An 18,789-nucleotide genomic window follows, 5' to 3' on the forward strand; every position below is an offset into this window, starting at 1 on the left:
GCACGCGACCACCGTTATCACCCCCGCCTATCTCCGACCAACAACGGCCCGGCTTCGTTATCTCACGTACTTCGATAGGCCAAACTACGCAAAACCACAAGTATATGATTACCTGAACATGTCCACGCTCGGCCCGCAATGGTGCATTGCGACAGCTTCGCACGCAATCCCAGCCTCGTGCGTTTGCAGCTTCCTAATCCGTCCCAGCCGCGTACCGTTACCAGTTATTGCCGTGGCTATCACCAGGGCGAGGAAGGCAGGGCGCAAACGCGGGATCCACCAAGCCGACTTCGGCTAGTATATAATCTGCACGATGAGCACTTGGAATGCGGCGCGTTGGCTTGGTGAGCTTGTTCTTCCTTCCTCTTTTCGTCAATACTGTGCTGCTGCGAATATGGCACGCGGTTCGCTGGTCAAGTGCTTCACCGGCTTGTTGACGCTGCAGAGTGTCCTGGGTACTCCGGTCAAGAGCGGGGAGTCATGGTCCTCCGATTACCCTGCGCCGCCCATACTGGAGGACGGCCAGTTGGGTGCTGTTGCTTCGGAAAGTGATATCTGCAGTCACATCGGTATTGAGTTGCTGAAGTTGGGTGGAAATGCTGCCGATGCCATGGTAGGTACTGTGGCATGTGTAGGCGTGGTCGGCATGTACCATTCAGGTGAGTATCTTCCAAACATTGTGACAGAATCGTATTTTAACAAGTCCAGGCATCGGTGGAGGAGGATTCATGCTCGTCCGCGCACCAAACGGCACATATGAATTCATTGACTTCCGCGAGACAGCCCCAGCCGCTGCATTCGAGGACATGTACAAGAACAACGAAGACGCCAGTATCAACGGCGGTCTCGCATCCGGTGTCCCTGGTGAACTCCGTGGTCTTCAACATCTTCACGAAAACTACGGAGTCCTGCCATGGTCCACTGTCCTCACCCCAGCTGTCAAGGTTGCCAGGAATGGCTGGAGAGTCAACGAAGATCTAGTCAAATACATGGTCTCCGCTACCTCATCTTCCAACTTCCTAGTCGACGATCTCGAGTTTGCTCTTGACTTCGCGCCCAAAGGACGTCTGCTCCAGCTCAACGAGACCATCACGCGGAAGCGCTATGCCGACACGCTCGAAACCATTGCCCAGAACGGCCCAGACGCATTCTACAAGGGCCCCATAGCAGAAGCCACAATCCGTGCTCTGCAAGCCGCCAACGGAACCATGACGCTCTCGGACCTCTCCAACTACACAGTCGCCATCCGCAAGCCATCCACGATAACCTACCGGGACTACAAGCTCACAGCCTGCAGCGCGCCCTCAGGCGGCGAAGTCGCCCTCGCGACACTCAAAATCATGGAAGGCTACTCCCACGTCGGCGACCCTTCAAACATCAACCTAACCACGCACCGTCTAGACGAAAGCATGCGATTCGCCTACGGCATGCGCGCCGAACTAGGCGACCCCCTCTTCCTCTCAGGCATAGACACATACCAAGAGCAGATGCTATCCGAAGCCACCGCAAAGGAAGTCCGATCCAAGATCTCCGACACCAAAACATTCGACGTGTCGTACTACGACCCCGCTGGTCTGGAATCCCTCGAGACACCCGGAACGAGCCACATTGTTACCGCGGACAAGAGCGGCATGGCCGTTACACTGACGACGACGGTGAACCTGCTCTTTGGAAGTAAACTCGTGGTTCCTGAGACCGGTGTCATTATGAACAACGAGATGAACGATTTCAGCATCCCGAACACAACGAACGCGTTCGGATACATCCCCTCGCCAGCCAACTTCATCCGTCCCGGTAAACGCCCTCTATCTTCCATCTCGCCCGTCATCGTCGAGCACCTCAACTCCTCGTCCATCGCAAGTGCGTTCTACGTAGCTATTGGCGCGGCGGGCGGCAGTCGCATCATCACGGCCACGATCCAGAATCTGCTTCATATCCTCGATGGGGAGATGACGACGGCGGAGGCGCTGGCCGAACCGCGGATTCATGATCAGTTGGTGCCGGCGCAGGTCAGCTTTGAGTATGGGTTTGATAATGGGACGACGGCTTTCTTGAAGGGGTTGGGCAGTAATGTTACGTGGGTCGCGCCGGGGTCGAGTACCGCGCAGGGTCTGAGGCGCTTGACGAATGGTACTTTTGAGGCGGCGGGTGAGCCCAGGCAGAAGAATAGTGGCGGGTTTGTCGTTTAGACGGGCCCTGTGGGTGCGGGTGGTGTTATGGCTGTACGGTACCTATGCGTCATGAATAATCTCAAGTACTGATGGAACACATCGTCATGAATGTTCACTGTGCATGATCTGGTGATGGTCTTGGAATATCTTTTGTAATCTTTTGTACAAATACATCAGCTCGACACGAGCGGCTATCGACCTGACGTTACCCAAGCTAACACAAGGTCTCTTACGAGCACGTCCTCTCATAACATCGATATCGCATGGAACGAAGAAAAAACGCCAGGAATTTTACAGTGTAGACAACAGAATTAGAGGAAAGTGGGCAGGATGGTTTACCTGGAAATAAGACAGACAGCGCGGGTCTACCCACGGCTTGGAGCCTGTCCATCACAAGGGTGGTTGGTTCGGATATCGCAGTCTCATCAAGGCTTTTTGCCTCGACGTGACGTACGGGAAGCTGACCAGACATTACTTGGGGCGCAGTATTCGGGTGTGGAAAGCTCGGGTGAATGGGGATGGTCACACCTCGTCTGGGCCGTACCGTCAGTCAAGCAACGAGAAAGGGCATCGAAGAGGCGCATACCAAGTTACTATCGCACTCCTAGAAGCGGCTTCGGTGACCAGGCTTTTGAGGCACAGGAGGAGCAGTGGCGGCGTCTTCGATCTGCTTTGCACTGTATTGAACACGCAATGTCAGCAAGCATAATGAGAGGACCGAGAATCGTGGTGTATTACGTTTTCTAGTGATCGTGCAGGTGCAGGAAATGGTAAATACTAAAAAGTTCAAGAAGGGGTATGATAGACGCTAGAGAGTCATGGTTCGACCAGCAGCGCGCATCGCAGTTTCGCTGTGCTGGGGAGACCTAAAGCACAACTACTTGCGCTGACGTTTGTTTGCTGCATTGTGAGGCTGTCCTTTACGTTTCTTCTGGGATGGGAGTTGGGAGGGGTCGCTCTTAGCAGATGATACATACCCGTTGACGTCCTTATCCAGCTGCATGTACTCCTCGGCTGCGTCCTTGCCACCACGATCCATCAAATAAGCCATGTAGTAGTGGGAGAGTTCCTTTGAGACGCCTGCGGAGAAGCGTCCCTTTGTGCGCATCAGCTCGTGCACTGCCTTTATGCGGGTATGGCCCTCTTCCTGATCGGGTGAGGGTTGTGCGATCTCGAATTCAAGATATTTGACCCAGAACTCGCGCGAGTCCAGGAAGCGCTCGTGCTTGTCCTTGAACACTTGACGTGCCTCATCGACGCTGCCCTTGCATTGCCAGAGTATGCGTGCCTGCTCAGCAGCTAGTATGCCACCGATGTGGTTGTTTGAGCGACCGATGTGCTCTTCTAGGAGGCGGACGGCCGCATCGTTGCCTTCGTGGCGTCGCTCTACTCCGGCTAGAGCAATGAGAGTCTCGGTGTTTTCGGGGGCTTCGTCGAGTATGGCCAAGTAGATATCGCGTGCAACAGAAGTACGGCCGAGCTTCTCCTCGAATCGCGCCCAGTTCAGGCGTACTTCAGGAGCCGAGATTGGTACGAATATGCAGCTAGCCCTCATGTAGATTATCCTTGTGTTCTCCGCATAGTCTTTGCCCTGTGAAAACATCCAGCGGGCGTAGCGCAGCCAAAACTCGTCGTAGAGCGCGCAAGCAACGAGGCAGCGCTCGTACAGGAAAGAAGTGCGCTCAAAGTTACCCTGCTTCTCCTCATACTCTAGGTACTTGCGCCAGTTCTCAAGCTCGGCATCTTCGAGCTCTGTGACGTGGAAGTAAGCCCGCTTGATGGTTTGCTCAAAAGTCCAGCGGTTGGTCACCTCCTGCTGTGTCTTTCCATATGCGGTGTAGTAGTGCTCGTGGATCTTGTTGCGCAGTTGCCGCTCAATCTCAAGCGCTGGCTTCTCTGGTTGTCCTTGGTTCTCCTGCTGGATCGCCTTGTTCATCTCCTCGAGGGTATCGGGGTCGACTAGCTCATCGACTGGTCGGCTGTTAAGCAGGACGGAGAACTTCTCGAAGTATCGGGCGAATTGGTAAATGGGCAGGTGTAGAACACGGCTGTAAATTTTGGTGACATTGGTTGGCTCGCCGATGCGCTCTTCGAACTCGATGTATTTGTCCCAGAACGGGTGGCTCTGGAAGTCAAGACCAACGAAATGAGCACCGCGCTCGAACAGACTATTAGGTCAGCATGTTGAAAGTAAATATGGGGAGGGATAGGAGGGGGTGATCTTGCAAAGTAACCTCTCGTGCCATCAGAGGACGGCAATGCCATCGACTTCAGAACTCTAGCGTACGATCTCGCTCTTTCGTGGGGCATGTTGTAACGGGGCAGTAAGAGGGTGCATCAAATGGCATGCAACGAAACTGTGTCAGGTCTGCAGGCGCAACGCCAGGCTGCGCCAGACTTGCCGCTGGCTACGGCGAGATTGAGCCTGCGAATCGGGAGGAGGGAAGGGGAGGAAAGGCAAGACTTACTCTCGGATGATGTCGTTGTCGTGCGACGTGTCCATCTTGAAGGTGCAGTAGTTGGCCCATAGGTCGACCGAGGGTGTGATACACGAGACACCGCGCTCGTAGACCATCTCGGCCGTCTCAGTGCCGCCAATGGAGAACTCGAGGTCGGCATACTTCTTCCAGTATCCGAAGAAGAGCGGGAACTTGGTCAGGAAGCAGTCGTACACGTTGCGCACCAGTTCGATGGCGGATGGGCTGGAGTTGCGGGTGACGCCGCCCTCGAGGTCAGAGGCGCGAGTGACGAGCGCTTCCCATCTCTCAAAGTCGTCTTCGTTCTCTACCTACAGCATGTGTTAGCACGTGGTTGGGGTCAGGTGGGGCAGTACTCACGACCGCGCTGAGAAGCTTGTTGATCTCACCCGCAGCTTCCTCGCCCGTGTAGTGTATCTGGGCAATGCTGCCGCGTCCGGTGGTGAGCATTTTGTCGCGCGTCAATCGGTGCCGGTGGGTTGTGTCTCGTGATCGGGGGTGAGAGGAGTGCGACGGAGGATGACGGGAGGTTGGACGTGTTGGGGGCTTTGCGACAGTACCGTGGGAGCGTCGAAGTTGCGCCTGAGATCGCGTCGGCAACTTTCGTCAGCGACGCCCTCTAGCGCCTTGGTACGTGCAGCGATCTTCACCTAGTCTGCAGCCACCATGTACAGTTACGCTGCTGATTTACTCAGTCACCGGCGATATATCTGAGGATTGCATCTCCTACACATTGGCCTTTGTCGGTTTCACTCGTTGTTGAGGTGCCCACATCATGTTGAGACATTCACGGTGTACATCACCATGCTGCGTTCACTATATCTTGGCAGTGATGATGATGGGAATATCACTCTCGATGATTCCAACTAGAATGAATTCTCGCAGCGGCAGAAAGCCACTAAGGTATCACTTTCATAAAGGGCTACATCGACCCTGTGACTAACACACCGCACCCATGCTGCACATTGATGTACCCGTAGATTCATCTGCAACAGTACTCAGACGGCACTCTCCTCTTTCAAGAACGGGGCTGTCTCGTTCACCGCAAACGAAAACGGACTCTTTCCCACCTCGGGGCTTCGCGGACTTATCGGTAGTGCAAACAGCCCGTCGTCCTTGTCATCCTCATCTGCAGGTCCAGGGGGATCCCGTGACTGGAACATGGGCGCAGGGCCGGATAGAGCATTCAGTGAACCCATCATGCCAGCGCCTTGCTGCTCTGTGATGAACTGCGGCGGGGCCTGGGGAACGACCTTGCGAGGTGGCGCTGCTGGCTCAGACTGCGGTTGCTGTGGAGGTTTCGCCGCAAGTGCCGACGGGTTGGCTCCCTTGAAGACGGAAAAGGAGCTAATGGCGATGTCTGAGGACTCGGGTGAGAGAGGGTTGGAGAAGCCCGGCGTGCTGCTGCTCGGTGTGAGGTCTCGCTCGCTCGTGCCCAGTCGCAGGCCAGCCAGCTTGTCCATCAGCCTGCCTCCGCCTGGAGATCGTGGGCTAGCTGGACCCTTCATCGGGGCTAACGTCGGCTCCCCCAACGAGATGCTCAGGCCGGCTGGTTTGGCATTGACGCCAAACGTTGATTCGATCCACTCCTTCTCCTGCACCACCATGAGCAGGCCAATGCCCTCGACGTTGTTGCGCGATTCGGCCTCAATCTCTTTCTGCAGGACCTGTAACCGCTTCTTGGCCCAGATGGTGTGCAGCACGCCCTTCTTGCCGGCTGCACGCGCGGAGGCTCCGAGTTCAGGCGGAAACAGGGCGGGCAGAGGGTTGGTGTGCCAGACCACAGGCGATATACTAGCGTCCTGGGGCCGTAGCGTGAGTGTGACGCTGGTGGGCACCGCAACGCCCGGAGGCAGCAGGAAATACATGCGGTTCACGTCGTTGGCAGGCTGGTCGTCGGCCGGCAGCACACGCGTGCTGCCGTCCCACGAGATGTGCCAGTCGCCGCGCACCCCGCGCGTCGTGTCGTCGTCCTCCCACTCTACCATGAGGATCTTGGTGCCCGTCGTGGCATTGGCGTGGCCCGCCTCGTATTCGTAGCGGGCAAGCGCGTTGGTGCTCGAGATGCTCGGCGACTCGACCTCATCCTTCGCTGGCTGCCGCGTGCTGGTGTCGAGCGAGGTGAAGGGAACCGGCGCTGGAGACGCCATGGCAAAGGTGGAGTTCGGATGTCGAGGGCGCGATGCAGGCGGCGCGGTGCAGTACGTCTATACAACTGGGTGGGGGCGGAATACGAGTCTAGGTGTTAATAACGGCCACGGCAAAATGGTAGTCTCTACGGGCCCGCACTCGACGGCGTGCAACGCGATGCAGTCGACAGAGCCTAGATGCTGCCCCCGCAACCTGCTTGCAACTTGGATGGCAAACTCGAAGCGGCCGTTGTGCTGGTCGTCCGTTGCTGTACGCGTCGACTTGCAGCGTCGCAGTCCGCCCCATGTTCTCGCTAAAATTAGAGGCCTCTCTTCAGCAGCAACCCTCTGCAGCCAATCACTGTCACATATGCACCAAAGAGGCGTTGTAATCTTGAGCGATACGCTCGTTTCAGCTTCAATTCTCTCCTCCATCCATGGGCGCTCACTCGAGCCCTATCCAACTCTACTATACATGTTGGCGCCTGGGTGCTGCGCTAGCTTCCCATGCACTCCATGTGCCCCTTTCCAAACACGCCCCAGATTCGGCCGTGAAATCATCACCCGTAAAGTCCCTCCAACGCCACCCAGTCGATGCTGCTGCGCCCTAGAAATGCTGCATTGCTCCCGTGGAGCCAATGGTATCCAAATTACAAAAATGGGGTATCGTAGTGAAGAAAAATATATGCAAAGAAATAAGCAAAGCGCTTTTGTGGTGGTCGAAAGAGATATGGCAAGCGACAGACGCAGAGAGAATGTAGTTCGCGAAGAGAAACACCAGACCAGGATGCATACCAGCAGAAGAGCCAGGCTTTTTATATGAGTAAAAAGTCCCAGTTCTTCTGGCGCATCATGTCCCGCCAGTGGACACTCTGGGTGTTGCCCTTCGCGAGGTTGTCGTCGTTGACCTGCCATACCTCTTCCAAGAGGTTCTTGACTCGTCCGTACGAGCCAAAGTTAGCAGCCTCGCCCAAGAGGGCGGAGCGCTCAGCAAACATGCTGCGGAATCCTGACTGTTGCACCGAGACGGAGCCAGCGACCAAAAGGGGCCATACAAGGGAGCGGTCAAATCCGTCGGGTCCGGCAGGAATGTACTCCATAGCCTTGCAAAGGGCGCTGACCAGATTGACGAATGTGGCCGATGTGCGGTCGAAGTCTGGCACTAGGCTGCACAAGTAGATCCGGGCGGCTAGACGGTACACTGCCGTCATGTTGCGGCGAAGCTGCCTTGGGAGAATCTCGCCGGTAGATGTGTAGGCGCTGTTGAGCGATCCCTGGGGAGGCTCAGTCAAGCTGATTTGCTCACCGAGGAGCTTGATGTGCGCGCAGAGCTGGACAACATCCATGTTCTCGTTCTTCAGCGCCTCGAGGCAAGCGATCTCCGAAATCAGGTACATGATGCGATCTTCACAGCCCATGAGTTCGGCGAGGCCAGATGATGCGTCAGCGATGAGCTTCTCGCGGTAGGTGTCAGCGAAAGATGGTGTCCTGCCCAGCATGGTAGCGCCGAGGATGTCGATCCAGGAAGCCAGTGTCATGTTGAAGGGAGGCTGGGCGTGTGCTTGTCCGTTCATCGCGATCATCTGCGCGGGAAGCTCGAGCCTGTGAACAAGGTTCTGGACTGCTTCGAAGTGTCCATGCCACGGGATGTCCATCAAGCCGTCGTTGAATCGGCCGACTGAGCACTGGAAAAAGATCATACCAAGCGCGGCCTCGAGAGTCTGACCATGCTGGCTGTCGCTGTAGAGCGCCGCAGTGAGTTGCTGAACGGTTTCTCCGCGATGCCGTTGAATGTCTTGGTCGATCTCTTCTCCCACAAGTCCCTGAGTGGTCTTCATGTGTAGCGCAGAAATGCTCATGCAGCAGTGTAGGTAAGCCTTGTTGGACTCCAGAGCTGGAATGATCACATCGCGCTGCGCAGCGCCGGGCTGGTTTGTCTCAAGAACTGGGAATGCTGTGGGCATGATGTTGTCGAGGAAATGGCTGAGAAGATGGCGATCACAGTCTTCGACCTGAATGGAGGGCTGGTGTGATGGGCTGAAAGCACCGTAGGTAGTGTAGTCAAAGATGGGAAATTCGAGGGGCTCCTCAATGTACGATTCGCGGCGCTCGAAGTAATCTTTCTGGATCCAGTCGTCCGTGGGATAGATGTGAGCGGGCGGAGTTTGGTAGTGACTGTAGGATGACAGTGTGGAATCGCGACGAGTTGGAATGTCGTTGATGAACATCTGGCTCTCGGTCTTGATGTCGATGTCGTAGGGTACGTAGTGACCTGGGTGGGTGAAAGTCGGGGCGAACATTGGCGGAGGCATTGACGAGTTGTAGAAGTCGGGTGTGACAGTGGGGTTGAAGTTGTAGTCCAGCGAGTTCTGGGAGTCGACAGATGGCGCGCGAGTGCAGCTGACACCGTCTGAGAAGGTGTCGGCAGTTTGCATGGAATGGCACAGGCTTGGTGGTGTGTTGGTGCCCATTGCGCCGCTCTGTGCTGTCTTCTCATTAAGCTTGGTGCGCTTGATGATGTTCTTGATGACTTCTTTCTGAGTCCGCCTTTGTTCATTGTTGCTCCACCACATTGGCCTCTTGTATTCGCACTTGAGACCAAGATGTTTGCAGGCGCGGCAAGATGGTTTGCCCTCATCACACTTCTTCCGTCGCAGGCGACATGTGAAGCACCCTGCAGAGCTCCCGTTAGTCAACCGTCCATGCGCAGGATCCCTGCATGTCATCGAAAGGGTGGTCCTTACCTGATCGTGAACGACGGTGCATTTTTGCTGCAGCTTGTTGCTTTGCTGCATTAGCAGCATTTGTAGTCCCTACCATGGTGGAGGACTGTTTGGTAGCGGATGGGGGAGCGGACGAGGAGGACATGGACGCTTGATGTACCCAGAGCGGTGGTATATGAGGAAAGCCAGTAAACAATGCGGCAATAACGACTAACGCGCGACGGGACGATTCGTAAGGGACAGGATGGCAGGGCTCGACCGGGCTGCTCGTAATTAAAGATGGGTATTCAAAGCCTGACCAGCGGGCTTGATGTGAAGGAAGGAGCGGAACCAAATTATGCGGTCTACCTGTTGCGTGGAGAAGTATTAGTGAAGGACATGTACCTTATATCTACCACGAACGGCAGAATGTTCACAAATATTGCTGAATCTATAATTGGAGTCCCTGCTATCAGGCCGGGTGGTCATCCAACGGGAGGGAGATGCGAACGCCATGCAGCACACGCACACGGCACACTGATTGGACGACTAGTCCTGGCGTGCAGCCTGATGTCGACATTTGGGGTCATTCTGTGCTCCCAGCTATTTTGGGGCTCTCTACCCGCCGCGCTAGAGCCAACAGCAGCACTTAGCGCGTATATCTCCACGGCTATCGATCGGCTTACTGGTCCCCGCAACGACTTTAGCAAGTTAAATGACCCATTTAGTACTGGAAGCATATTCCCATGTCGCCTTGAGAGTTTTTGCTGACCGGGGCCGTATGCCTTGATCCCCTCTTGTGCCAACCTCCTTGCGGGGCACTATCGAGGTGCGTCCAAGAGCGGCCTAGGAAGTACATGAAGCGGCTGCGATAAGTGGCCGGCCCGGACGTTACTGGTGGCCTTGTGCAGTGTGCAGATCCCGTACTGCAGTATGCCAAGTATGTAGATGATGGCATAGCATCTGCAAGTCCCATGTACGTGGTGTATTGGTACCTGCCCGCGTGTCGACACCAACAGAGGTACAGCGACTCGTGGTCCCACGAGATGCGGCTGCTACTCGAATCTATTCGCCTGTGCTACGTTCAGCCAGAACGTTCGGGCTTTTGCGGGCAGAGTCACGCAGACTCGAGGCGGCCCAATTCGCGTGCACGCTGTCGTGATCATTTCCACAGCGGGACTTGACCAGCTAGTAGCTAGGCGAACGAAAACGTAGACCGCATTGTCGACCAAACACGGCAGGTCGGTTGATGGTGTTTTCCCGAGCTACGCGGTAGAGGACAACCTTGGAAGTAGAGTGGGTGAGCCTTCGAGTAACGCGGCGAGTTAGCATGGCACGACAGGCAGTGGCATCCAGTCAGCGTGCGCTCCCACGCGAAGCAAGTCGCTTGTGCATGTTGACGGGGTTGGAATTTGCAGGACAAGCTTTCTCTAGTGAAGCTGTGTATCCAATGACAGCATCCATCGTCCTAGCTTACACTGCGGGGCAAGCCACCGGCAAGGAAATCTCGGTGGGTGACAGGGAAGGGCCGCTGCTAAGTATAGGCCCTTAATTATGTTGCCGGCTCAAAGTAAATGCCCATAATTAGTCGACCTTCGTCATGCCTGCAAGACAGGTGAAGCGAGACCCGTTCGGGATGTGATACCACTTGCTAGACGTGCGATTGGTTACCGACAATTACAATCAATACTTGGTAGTCCACGAATGGCCCTCTAGCGACTAGGTACCTCTTCGGACGGTTGGGCATGCACGGGATTGCTCACCTGACAATGCGCATTCATGCTTTGGCCGTCATGTTCCCGCTGAAAGCCGCTATCGTTCCCCGGTATCTGGATATGATACTGCCTTCCATGCATCCTGTTGGATTCCTTGGGGTGATGAAGATGAGGCGGATTAGATTGAGATGGCCAATCTGGCCAACGGCACAATTGGACAATTTCATCGCTCGCTTTCGGGCACCACTTGTGGTAGTGGTGATGAAAATCTAACCGGGTCTTGAGCGCCATGCGCAGAGCTTTCGGAGCCGGATGCTCACGAGCAGTTTGTGACTCTTCGTAATGCACGGAAATGTGGGACGGGAGCCGTTCTGCTGGTATTTCACGAACTATGCAGCACGTAGCACAAGAGAAAGAAATTCTGTTCAGCTTGGCGCGGTTCATCGAGGTTGCTGGGGAGCATGCTTGATGCTTGCACAACTTGCGGTCTGGTAGTCTGGTCGTGGGAAGTCGTCTCCGCACGCTGATTCGCCTTTGGCATCCACGCTTCAACGAGGCCATGGTGATAGTGGAACACCAGACTCAAAAGATGCGGCTGGCCGCAGGACCACTCAGTCACGGGGTCGTGGTGAAGGAGCTCTGCGAGCGACCGTTGGTCGGCAAGGTAATGAGGGTCCCATGGCGAGCCGTCGTGGATGGGCTAGGTGCTAGGTGGTGGTGTGCAACGGTCGGAGCGGCGGTCTGGCATCGCATCGCAACGGTAGCAGATAGCCGGTGGGTCACTGGGGACGCTTGTGGGATGAGTCAAGGTTCGGGGGATTGTGCTAGCATGCTGATTGTGCTAGCATCCAGGTCGCACGACAACGCAAGAGACATCGAGGTAGGTCCGACGGGCAGGAGAGTGCTCGCAATGCTCGGAAAACGCGACTACAGCGATGACGACAGGCTGGTGTGCTCGAGTCGGCGGCGGCGCGCACGGCTGCAGGCTGCACACAGCCGTCGAGCACGGAACGCATCCGCATGTGATATGGTTGTGCCAATATCGCTTGCTGCATGTCGCTGATGAGGCTGTCGGCTAGCGACCTCAACCAGCCACAGTCCTGGGACCCAGTCGACGCTCTGAACCGAAGCTTCACCGACACCGCGCGCAGAGAGACCAAGTCATGGCAGGTCATTTTGAACGTCACTTGACTTGGTCGCGGTGGCGGTGATGATGCGACTGGACGAAAAACATCCCGAGGTACGTACTCTGGGGCTGCGCAGGCACCACGAAGCAGCCAACAGCACGCGGGCACGGCATGGCCAGCTCAGATCGTCGTCGCATCTGCACTCGACAAGCGGCGACGCGATCCGCTGCCGTCGACCCTGATCCTGAGTGGATCCGTGACGGCCCTGGCCTCTTCATGCGTCTGGCCCGCGCTGCGAGGTATTAATGGCAGTTAATGTCCTCATCGAGCAGAATTAGCCCGCCAGCCAATCTGCAGCCCAGCGAATGGGGGCCGTCTCACGCCCTCTCAACGCTCGAGTCTAAGCGCCAGCCTAACCCTCGACCAGCATGCGGGCGGGAAAGGCCCGGATTCACATTGGCCGAGAAGCGGTGTCGCTCGTCGAGTCGATGGCCTCAGTGGCCGGCTTAAGCAGGCATGCGCTGTCTCGTGCAGCTGCGAAGTGTGATATTGTCGAACCACACTCCCCCACCGTCAACGGCGCCCAAGCAGCCTCTACAAAAGACTCTCAAGCGCTCTCCACCCGAAGGGTCCCTTCTCCGTTTTCGATCGTTGTGCTGTTACTGTGTGTGTGCCATGCTCGCGACACTCGCCCGGAATAGTTGTTAGCAGCCTCCCGAACAACCAAATTCCCTCCCACAGAGCGTGTACGCTCCAAACCCGTGATCATGGTAAGCTAGACTCACAGTCCTCTTCATGTGCGGTTCTGACATCCCGATCAGCAGGCCATGACACCCATCACCCCGCTGGAGCCGGGCGTGGAAATGTTCGAACGAGGAAAGACACAGTCGTTCTTTTCCAATGCTCTAACGGCCCGCTCATCGCTAGAGCGTCCGGTTTCTCACATCAGTGTCGCATACACCGATATCGAGGATGATTCTAGCGAATTCGAGGAGTTCAGTGGCTCATCTGTATGTATATTCTGGCCCTCCACCACATGCGGCACTGACTTTTCAAAGAGCGACAACAGACGAAGTCAAACAACAATTTCTACCTTTGAGGAAGTACAGACACCTGCGGAAGAAGTACGACCACAGTTCGCCTATTGGCCAGAACGGAAGTCAGTAGAAGGCCCCAGGGGACCACACCTCTTCCGCGCCTCAGTGTCGTCCAGCGACTTTCCGTTTGACGAGGGTCAAGTAATGCAGATGTCGCCTCTCCTGCCAAAAGAAACTCCACTTCGTCTTCCAACCTCCTTCCGAGAGGCCACTCCCGAAACGATTGTCCCCCAGAGAGAGTACAACAATATCGCTCTCGCCGTTGCCCATTTGGACAACGCTGAAGTGCGCGCGTGGACTTCCAAAGACGTTGCTACCTGGATGTATCAGAACGGATTTGAAGACGATGTAATTGACAAGTTCATGGAGCACGACATCTCCGGTGCGGTACTCCTGGATCTGCAGTTCGACGACCTGAAGGAGTTGGAGATTCAGTCCTTTGGCAAGAGACACCAACTGTGGAACCAGATCGATTCCCTGCGCACTGCCGACGGGCTCATGTCGCCAACTGCCCCAGCAGCCATCCCGACTCCTTTCGAAGACATTGAACGACCATGCACAGAGGCACGAAACAGGTCCAAGAGCAAGGGCCGGAAAGCTAGTCGACGTGATAAGTTGCGAGGGAACCACATGACAGACGATGTTATCACACCTGCGCATTCCGTCTCCATTGTAGCGATTGAACAGCTGCTTCCCAAGCCACACGTGTGCGCAAAGGGTGAACGATGCGCCAAATGGAGGAAGCAACAACGGCAACTTGCCAGACTTCAACAGGAACACGGCTTCCCGATCTCGCCCGAGAAAGGTGGTCATATCTTCATCGCGGGTGATCCAGGCAACCCCCAAACAGCGCAGCACGCTGTCGAGAACGTCCACCGCCCGAACTCAGAAGCTACCCCTTCTGTTGTGGTGCCTTCTGTCGTAGCATCGTCCGACGTCCTTGGGCCTGGCCAGCTACCTGATTTCAGTCTTCAAGACTTAGAGAAGTTCGAGCAACGCGACCCGCAAGACAATGTGCGACAATTCCTCACCCTACAAGGCCAGCAGCAGCCCTTTGTCAGCGCTACCCCCATCGAGGCTCCTCCAACCCCACCTACAGAATCATACCCACCTCGTCCCTTCTTGGTGATACCACAGCAATCGCACTACCCGCAGGTTTCAGCCTTTTCTGCATCTACATCGGCGCATACAACAAAGTCTTTCGATCCATTCAGTCGCTCACCCTCAACTCCAGCTCTACACCCCCCAGAGTTCATGCCAGCACCTCACTCAAACCTCAAGAGCCTTCCCAAACTGACGATTCCTCCCGCACGTTCAATGTCTGCCCAACCGGCTGGTAACCCACGCCAAGGAGTCCCAGTACAACAGTACCTCGCACCCGACACCGCATTCTCGCCATGTAGGACAGCGTCACCAGGTGGCGTTTACCGGTTCGGCACGCCCTTCTCCGAGATGGACGTTCCTGTGACTGCTGTGCAACAGGAGCCACTCAGTCGCGACACAAGCCAGTCCGTGCCTCCGAACATGCAGTACCAGCCCCAAATCCAAAGAGTTGGATCGCGTCACGACCGAAGACGCCCCTCGTTGCCCATGCCGGCGCTTGCTGAGGATCGCGTGTTCAGCCCAACCGCCCACTCAGACGACGACACCCTGCGCGGAACCATTTTCGACGACTCGGTCAGTACTAGCGACAGCGCTGGCTCGTCGCCGCTCAAGGCTACCCAGCCATTCGCCAGCGAAGCTAGTGACACGATTGCGCCTTTGCACAAGGGAGGCTTTGTGTACAAGGGAGTGAACCACCACGGATGGATGAAGAAGCGCCGCACGAAGCTCCTGCGTCACGAATGGCAAGACCACCACTTCCGCCTCCAGGGCACACAGCTAGCTATGCATCCCAATGAGCTGCCATCTTCATCCGCACTGCAGACGATCGACGTGGACGACTACGCAGTAGCATGCTCATCGATCGCTTCCAACAAGCTCTCTGCCAAGTTCAAGGCTCTGAAGCTCTCCTCGGGTCATCACAAGGAGAAGTCAGCTGCTTCTACTCCTGCCTTTGAGTTCCAGCTTGTGCCTGCCGCACCCGGCAAAGGCGATGTCAAGAAGGTGATGCCCAACGGCAAGGTCCAGCACTTTGCTGTGACTACCAAAGACCAGCGAATTGACTGGATGCGTGAGCTCATGTTGGCTAAGGCCTTGAAGGCTAAGAGCGACGGCTACGAAGTCAATGTCAATGGCGCTAACATGTGATGGCTACACTTACATGACCATCACACATTCCTTTACTAGTCTGTTTTTGTTTCAATTGTTTTTGGTCTAGCAAGCGAGCGTATGTTTTGTCTATTCTTGGTTTCTGCGCAATCTCCTCTTCCTCAGTCCGATCATGATCCGCTATTATACCCTTTCCGTTGTTCTTCTTGTTTTGCGCCATCCTGCATGTTACTGTTATTTGTGTCTTCTCCCAATCTCTTGGAGGCAGCATATATTTACTTTCACTACTGCATACATCTAAAGACTTGGAACGCTGAGCGGGGCCGCAAGGTCAGGGAACATTTGGTTATTCTTTGGTTTGAACATGGTAATGTCTTGGTCATTTTGCTCGAGCGTGGAGGTCTTGCAACAATCACTCCTTGAATTGGGTGGTATTTTTTGCTTTGTCTAAAAGCTGTCCTTATGTTGAGATGAAGTGAGATGGATGCAAGTGTGGGGCGGGAAGGTGAAGGAACATCTAGGTACTATTCATGAATACGAATGAACGTCATACTACAAACTCTTCCTCCATCCACCCATCGCTGTGATTCACCACTTCATCACCGCCTTCCGAAACATCCATGCTCGTCACTTTCTTTAAAACACTCGGTCTCCGACGTTGTTCTCGTGGGGTCGCCCCGGCGGTGTGCGTTGTTCTCTCCCGGCCGAAAGCAGCCCCATCACGAAACCACGTCGGCCCCCGAATACGTCAATCACGAATATAGTCAATGTATCCACATAATACCGCTAATTATGATCCATTACTTATTGTTCTTATTCCAAATTCTTTCCGTTGCTAAAATCAATCTTTTAAGGCCCTAAAACACACATTTCGTCTGGCCCGCTCGCTTGGTTTCGCGCATGAACCTCCATCACTCGCATGTGAAACGTCACCCGATATGTGACATGCTAAGCGATAATGTGCGATACGTTTAGCTCAACCGTTCGTTGACAAGGCATGTTGTTAAATGCCTTGGACGGTTAGGTTACCGCAGGGCTGGATTGGGCTGGGAAAGTGACAAATGTTTGATATTGCGATACTCATCAAATGACAGATTAAAGTTTTGAGTGTGGAGTTTTGGCAATATGACGGTCCGGCGACAGGGCATTCATTGGGATCTTGGAGATGTTTGTGTGACTTCGGTGAAACGGGATGATATTTATTGGAAACGAATATGCGAAATATCGACTTATTGGAGAGTGTCCGAGACTGTGGGGGGGGCGGAGCTGAAGCCGTACACCACTTCAACCTCATCTCTACTTCCATCGCTCCTCCGAGGTTTCATCACTCTCAGCTCAGCTCGTAGGCAAAACAGACGTTCAATCCGCGTCGCACAACCTCCGACTCGCTCCCTCGCCGAGAAGTTTGATAGCACAATCCCCATCTTCTCCACCACCATCGCACAAGTCCATGCCAGCGACCAAGGAGCTTAATCTCAGAGCCTCTCTCTCGGTGCTCCTAGGTGAGCACCAACGTGCGAATGACAGCGGCTACCTGCATAGGTGCACTCTTTTCCAACTAGATGATGCACGTTGCAAGGCAAGGTCGTACTGACAGCTGTCAAAATCTCTGGTGCGTCGTGACATGAGCGCGAAGTCATGGTAGTGTCGGTAGTGATGGACCATGGGCGCGGAGATTGTTGCTGTTACGGTGGTAGCTTGAGCGGCTATTTTGAAGGGAGCACGTGTGATGAGTTGGACGATGCGATGTTGTACGAACATGCGTATGGAGTCGGAGTTCGACTACGTGACCATTGCTTGAAGCTCGGTACGGAAGACCGATCACATAGTTTGGGTTGTACATATTGACAACGCACAACCAAAGCCATACCGATGTTGTTCAGTAAGTGTAATATGAAAGCTTGGACAGTGGAGGGATGATCATACAAGCAAAATCGTAATGTAGTGCAAGCATGGACAAGAATATATTACTAGATACCAAGAAGGAAATCGAGCAAGCTCGTACAGGTTTGACTATTACATACATATATAAGAAAAAGAATTAACCAGACGTCTTCCCACCATGTATGTACAAACTCTCCATGCCACGAACGTGGTCCAAGAGGTGGGAGACCGGTCAAGCTCTGTCCGTGTACTGATGAGGTACCAGTACATGCCTCATGACTGAGACAGTGTTGTGTAGAGCTATCGGTATAATAACACAAGACTCGTCGCGTGGTTGTCCATGGTCATATTGCAAGTGTAGCTGGCGTGTGTATGACTTGCGAATGATCGAGTGTGCGTCGAGTGTTCTGAATCGAAGGTAGGAGATGGTGCAATCGAGCAGCTGATATGGCGGTTGTCGTAGTGCGATGTAAGAGTCGAAGAATCTTCTCATCGTGAAGAGGTTTACTCCTCATCGTCTTCGGCCGCGCCAACTTTGGTGTCCCAAAGGGGCCCACCCTGTGGGTTAGGAGCGGGAGCAGCTTCAGCGTTGCGCCCCCAAACTGGCCTTCTCCCTGCGTCAGGAGCGGGAGCAGCTTCAGCGTCGCGCCCCCAAACTGGCTTTCTCCCTGCGTCAGGAGCGGGAGCAGCTTCAGCATCGCGTCCCCAAACGGGCTTATGCTTCTGTGGGTTAGGAGCGGGTGCTGCTTCAGCGTTGCGTCCCCAAACAGGCTTCGTTCCGGGATACACCCACTTCGGTGGGCCAGGAGCGGGAGCAGCTTCAGCGTCGCGTCCCCAGACGGGCTTATGCTTCTGTGGGTTGGGAGCGGGAGCAGCTTCAGCGTTGCGTCCCCAAACGGGCTTCGTTCCGGGATACACCCACTTCGGTGGGCCAGGAGCGGGTGCTGCTTCAGCGTTGCGACCCCAAACGGGCTTCGTTCCGGGATACACCCACTTCGGTGGGCCAGGAGCGGGAGCAGCTTCAGCGTCGCGTCCCCAGACGGGCTTATGCTTCTGTGGGCTAGGAGCGGGTGCTGCTTCAGCGTTGCGTCCCCAGACGGGCTTATGCGTTGCTTCAGCGGGTGCTGCTTCAGCGTTGCGTCCCCAAACGGGCTTTCTCGTTCCCTCAGCAGCGGGTGCAGCGACGGGAGCGGCTTCAGCATCACGCCCCCAAACGGGCCATCTCGTTCCCTCAGCAGCGGGTGGAGCGACGGGGGCAGGAACTGGCAAGGCGGCA

The 18,789-nt window shown here is 55.2% G+C and overlaps 6 protein-coding genes across 6 annotated transcripts; 2 read left to right on the top strand and 4 right to left on the bottom strand.

Annotated features, from left to right (window-relative positions):
• Positions 1 to 394: 394 nt before the first annotated feature.
• J4E87_005390 (uncharacterized protein) lies at positions 395 to 2,189 on the top strand (the record flags this gene model as incomplete). Its single annotated transcript, XM_049377003.1, has 2 exons — positions 395 to 659; positions 709 to 2,189. 2 exons carry the CDS (start codon positions 395 to 397, stop codon positions 2,187 to 2,189), a joined length of 1,746 nt encoding a protein of 581 aa, XP_049233228.1.
• Positions 2,190 to 3,048: 859 nt separating this feature from the next.
• Positions 3,049 to 5,098, bottom strand: J4E87_005391 (uncharacterized protein; the record flags this gene model as incomplete). Its single annotated transcript, XM_049377004.1, has 3 exons — positions 3,049 to 4,339; positions 4,640 to 4,959; positions 5,009 to 5,098. The coding sequence occupies 3 exons, from the start codon at positions 5,096 to 5,098 to the stop codon at positions 3,049 to 3,051; spliced, it is 1,701 nt and encodes a 566-aa protein (XP_049233229.1).
• Positions 5,099 to 5,646: 548 nt separating this feature from the next.
• J4E87_005392 (uncharacterized protein) lies at positions 5,647 to 6,798 on the bottom strand (the record flags this gene model as incomplete). The annotated part of the gene is made up of 1 exon (XM_049377005.1): positions 5,647 to 6,798. The coding sequence occupies one exon, from the start codon at positions 6,796 to 6,798 to the stop codon at positions 5,647 to 5,649; it is 1,152 nt and encodes a 383-aa protein (XP_049233230.1).
• Positions 6,799 to 7,592: 794 nt separating this feature from the next.
• On the bottom strand, positions 7,593 to 9,597 carry J4E87_005393 (uncharacterized protein; the record flags this gene model as incomplete). Its single annotated transcript, XM_049377006.1, has 2 exons — positions 7,593 to 9,451; positions 9,522 to 9,597. 2 exons carry the CDS (start codon positions 9,595 to 9,597, stop codon positions 7,593 to 7,595), a joined length of 1,935 nt encoding a protein of 644 aa, XP_049233231.1.
• Positions 9,598 to 13,088: 3,491 nt separating this feature from the next.
• On the top strand, positions 13,089 to 15,668 carry J4E87_005394 (uncharacterized protein; the record flags this gene model as incomplete). The annotated part of the gene is made up of 3 exons (XM_049377007.1): positions 13,089 to 13,091; positions 13,146 to 13,331; positions 13,380 to 15,668. 3 exons carry the CDS (start codon positions 13,089 to 13,091, stop codon positions 15,666 to 15,668), a joined length of 2,478 nt encoding a protein of 825 aa, XP_049233232.1.
• A 2,349-nt stretch (positions 15,669 to 18,017) lies between these two features.
• Positions 18,018 to 18,735, bottom strand: J4E87_005395 (uncharacterized protein; the record flags this gene model as incomplete). The annotated part of the gene is made up of 2 exons (XM_049377008.1): positions 18,018 to 18,706; positions 18,729 to 18,735. 2 exons carry the CDS (start codon positions 18,733 to 18,735, stop codon positions 18,018 to 18,020), a joined length of 696 nt encoding a protein of 231 aa, XP_049233233.1.
• Positions 18,736 to 18,789: the final 54 nt, after the last annotated feature.

The sequence above is a fragment of the Alternaria ethzedia genome (genome assembly GCF_023757985.1).
Source record: "Alternaria ethzedia strain BMP 0044 chromosome Unknown scaffold_11, whole genome shotgun sequence".
NCBI lineage: Eukaryota > Fungi > Ascomycota > Dothideomycetes > Pleosporales > Pleosporaceae > Alternaria > Alternaria ethzedia.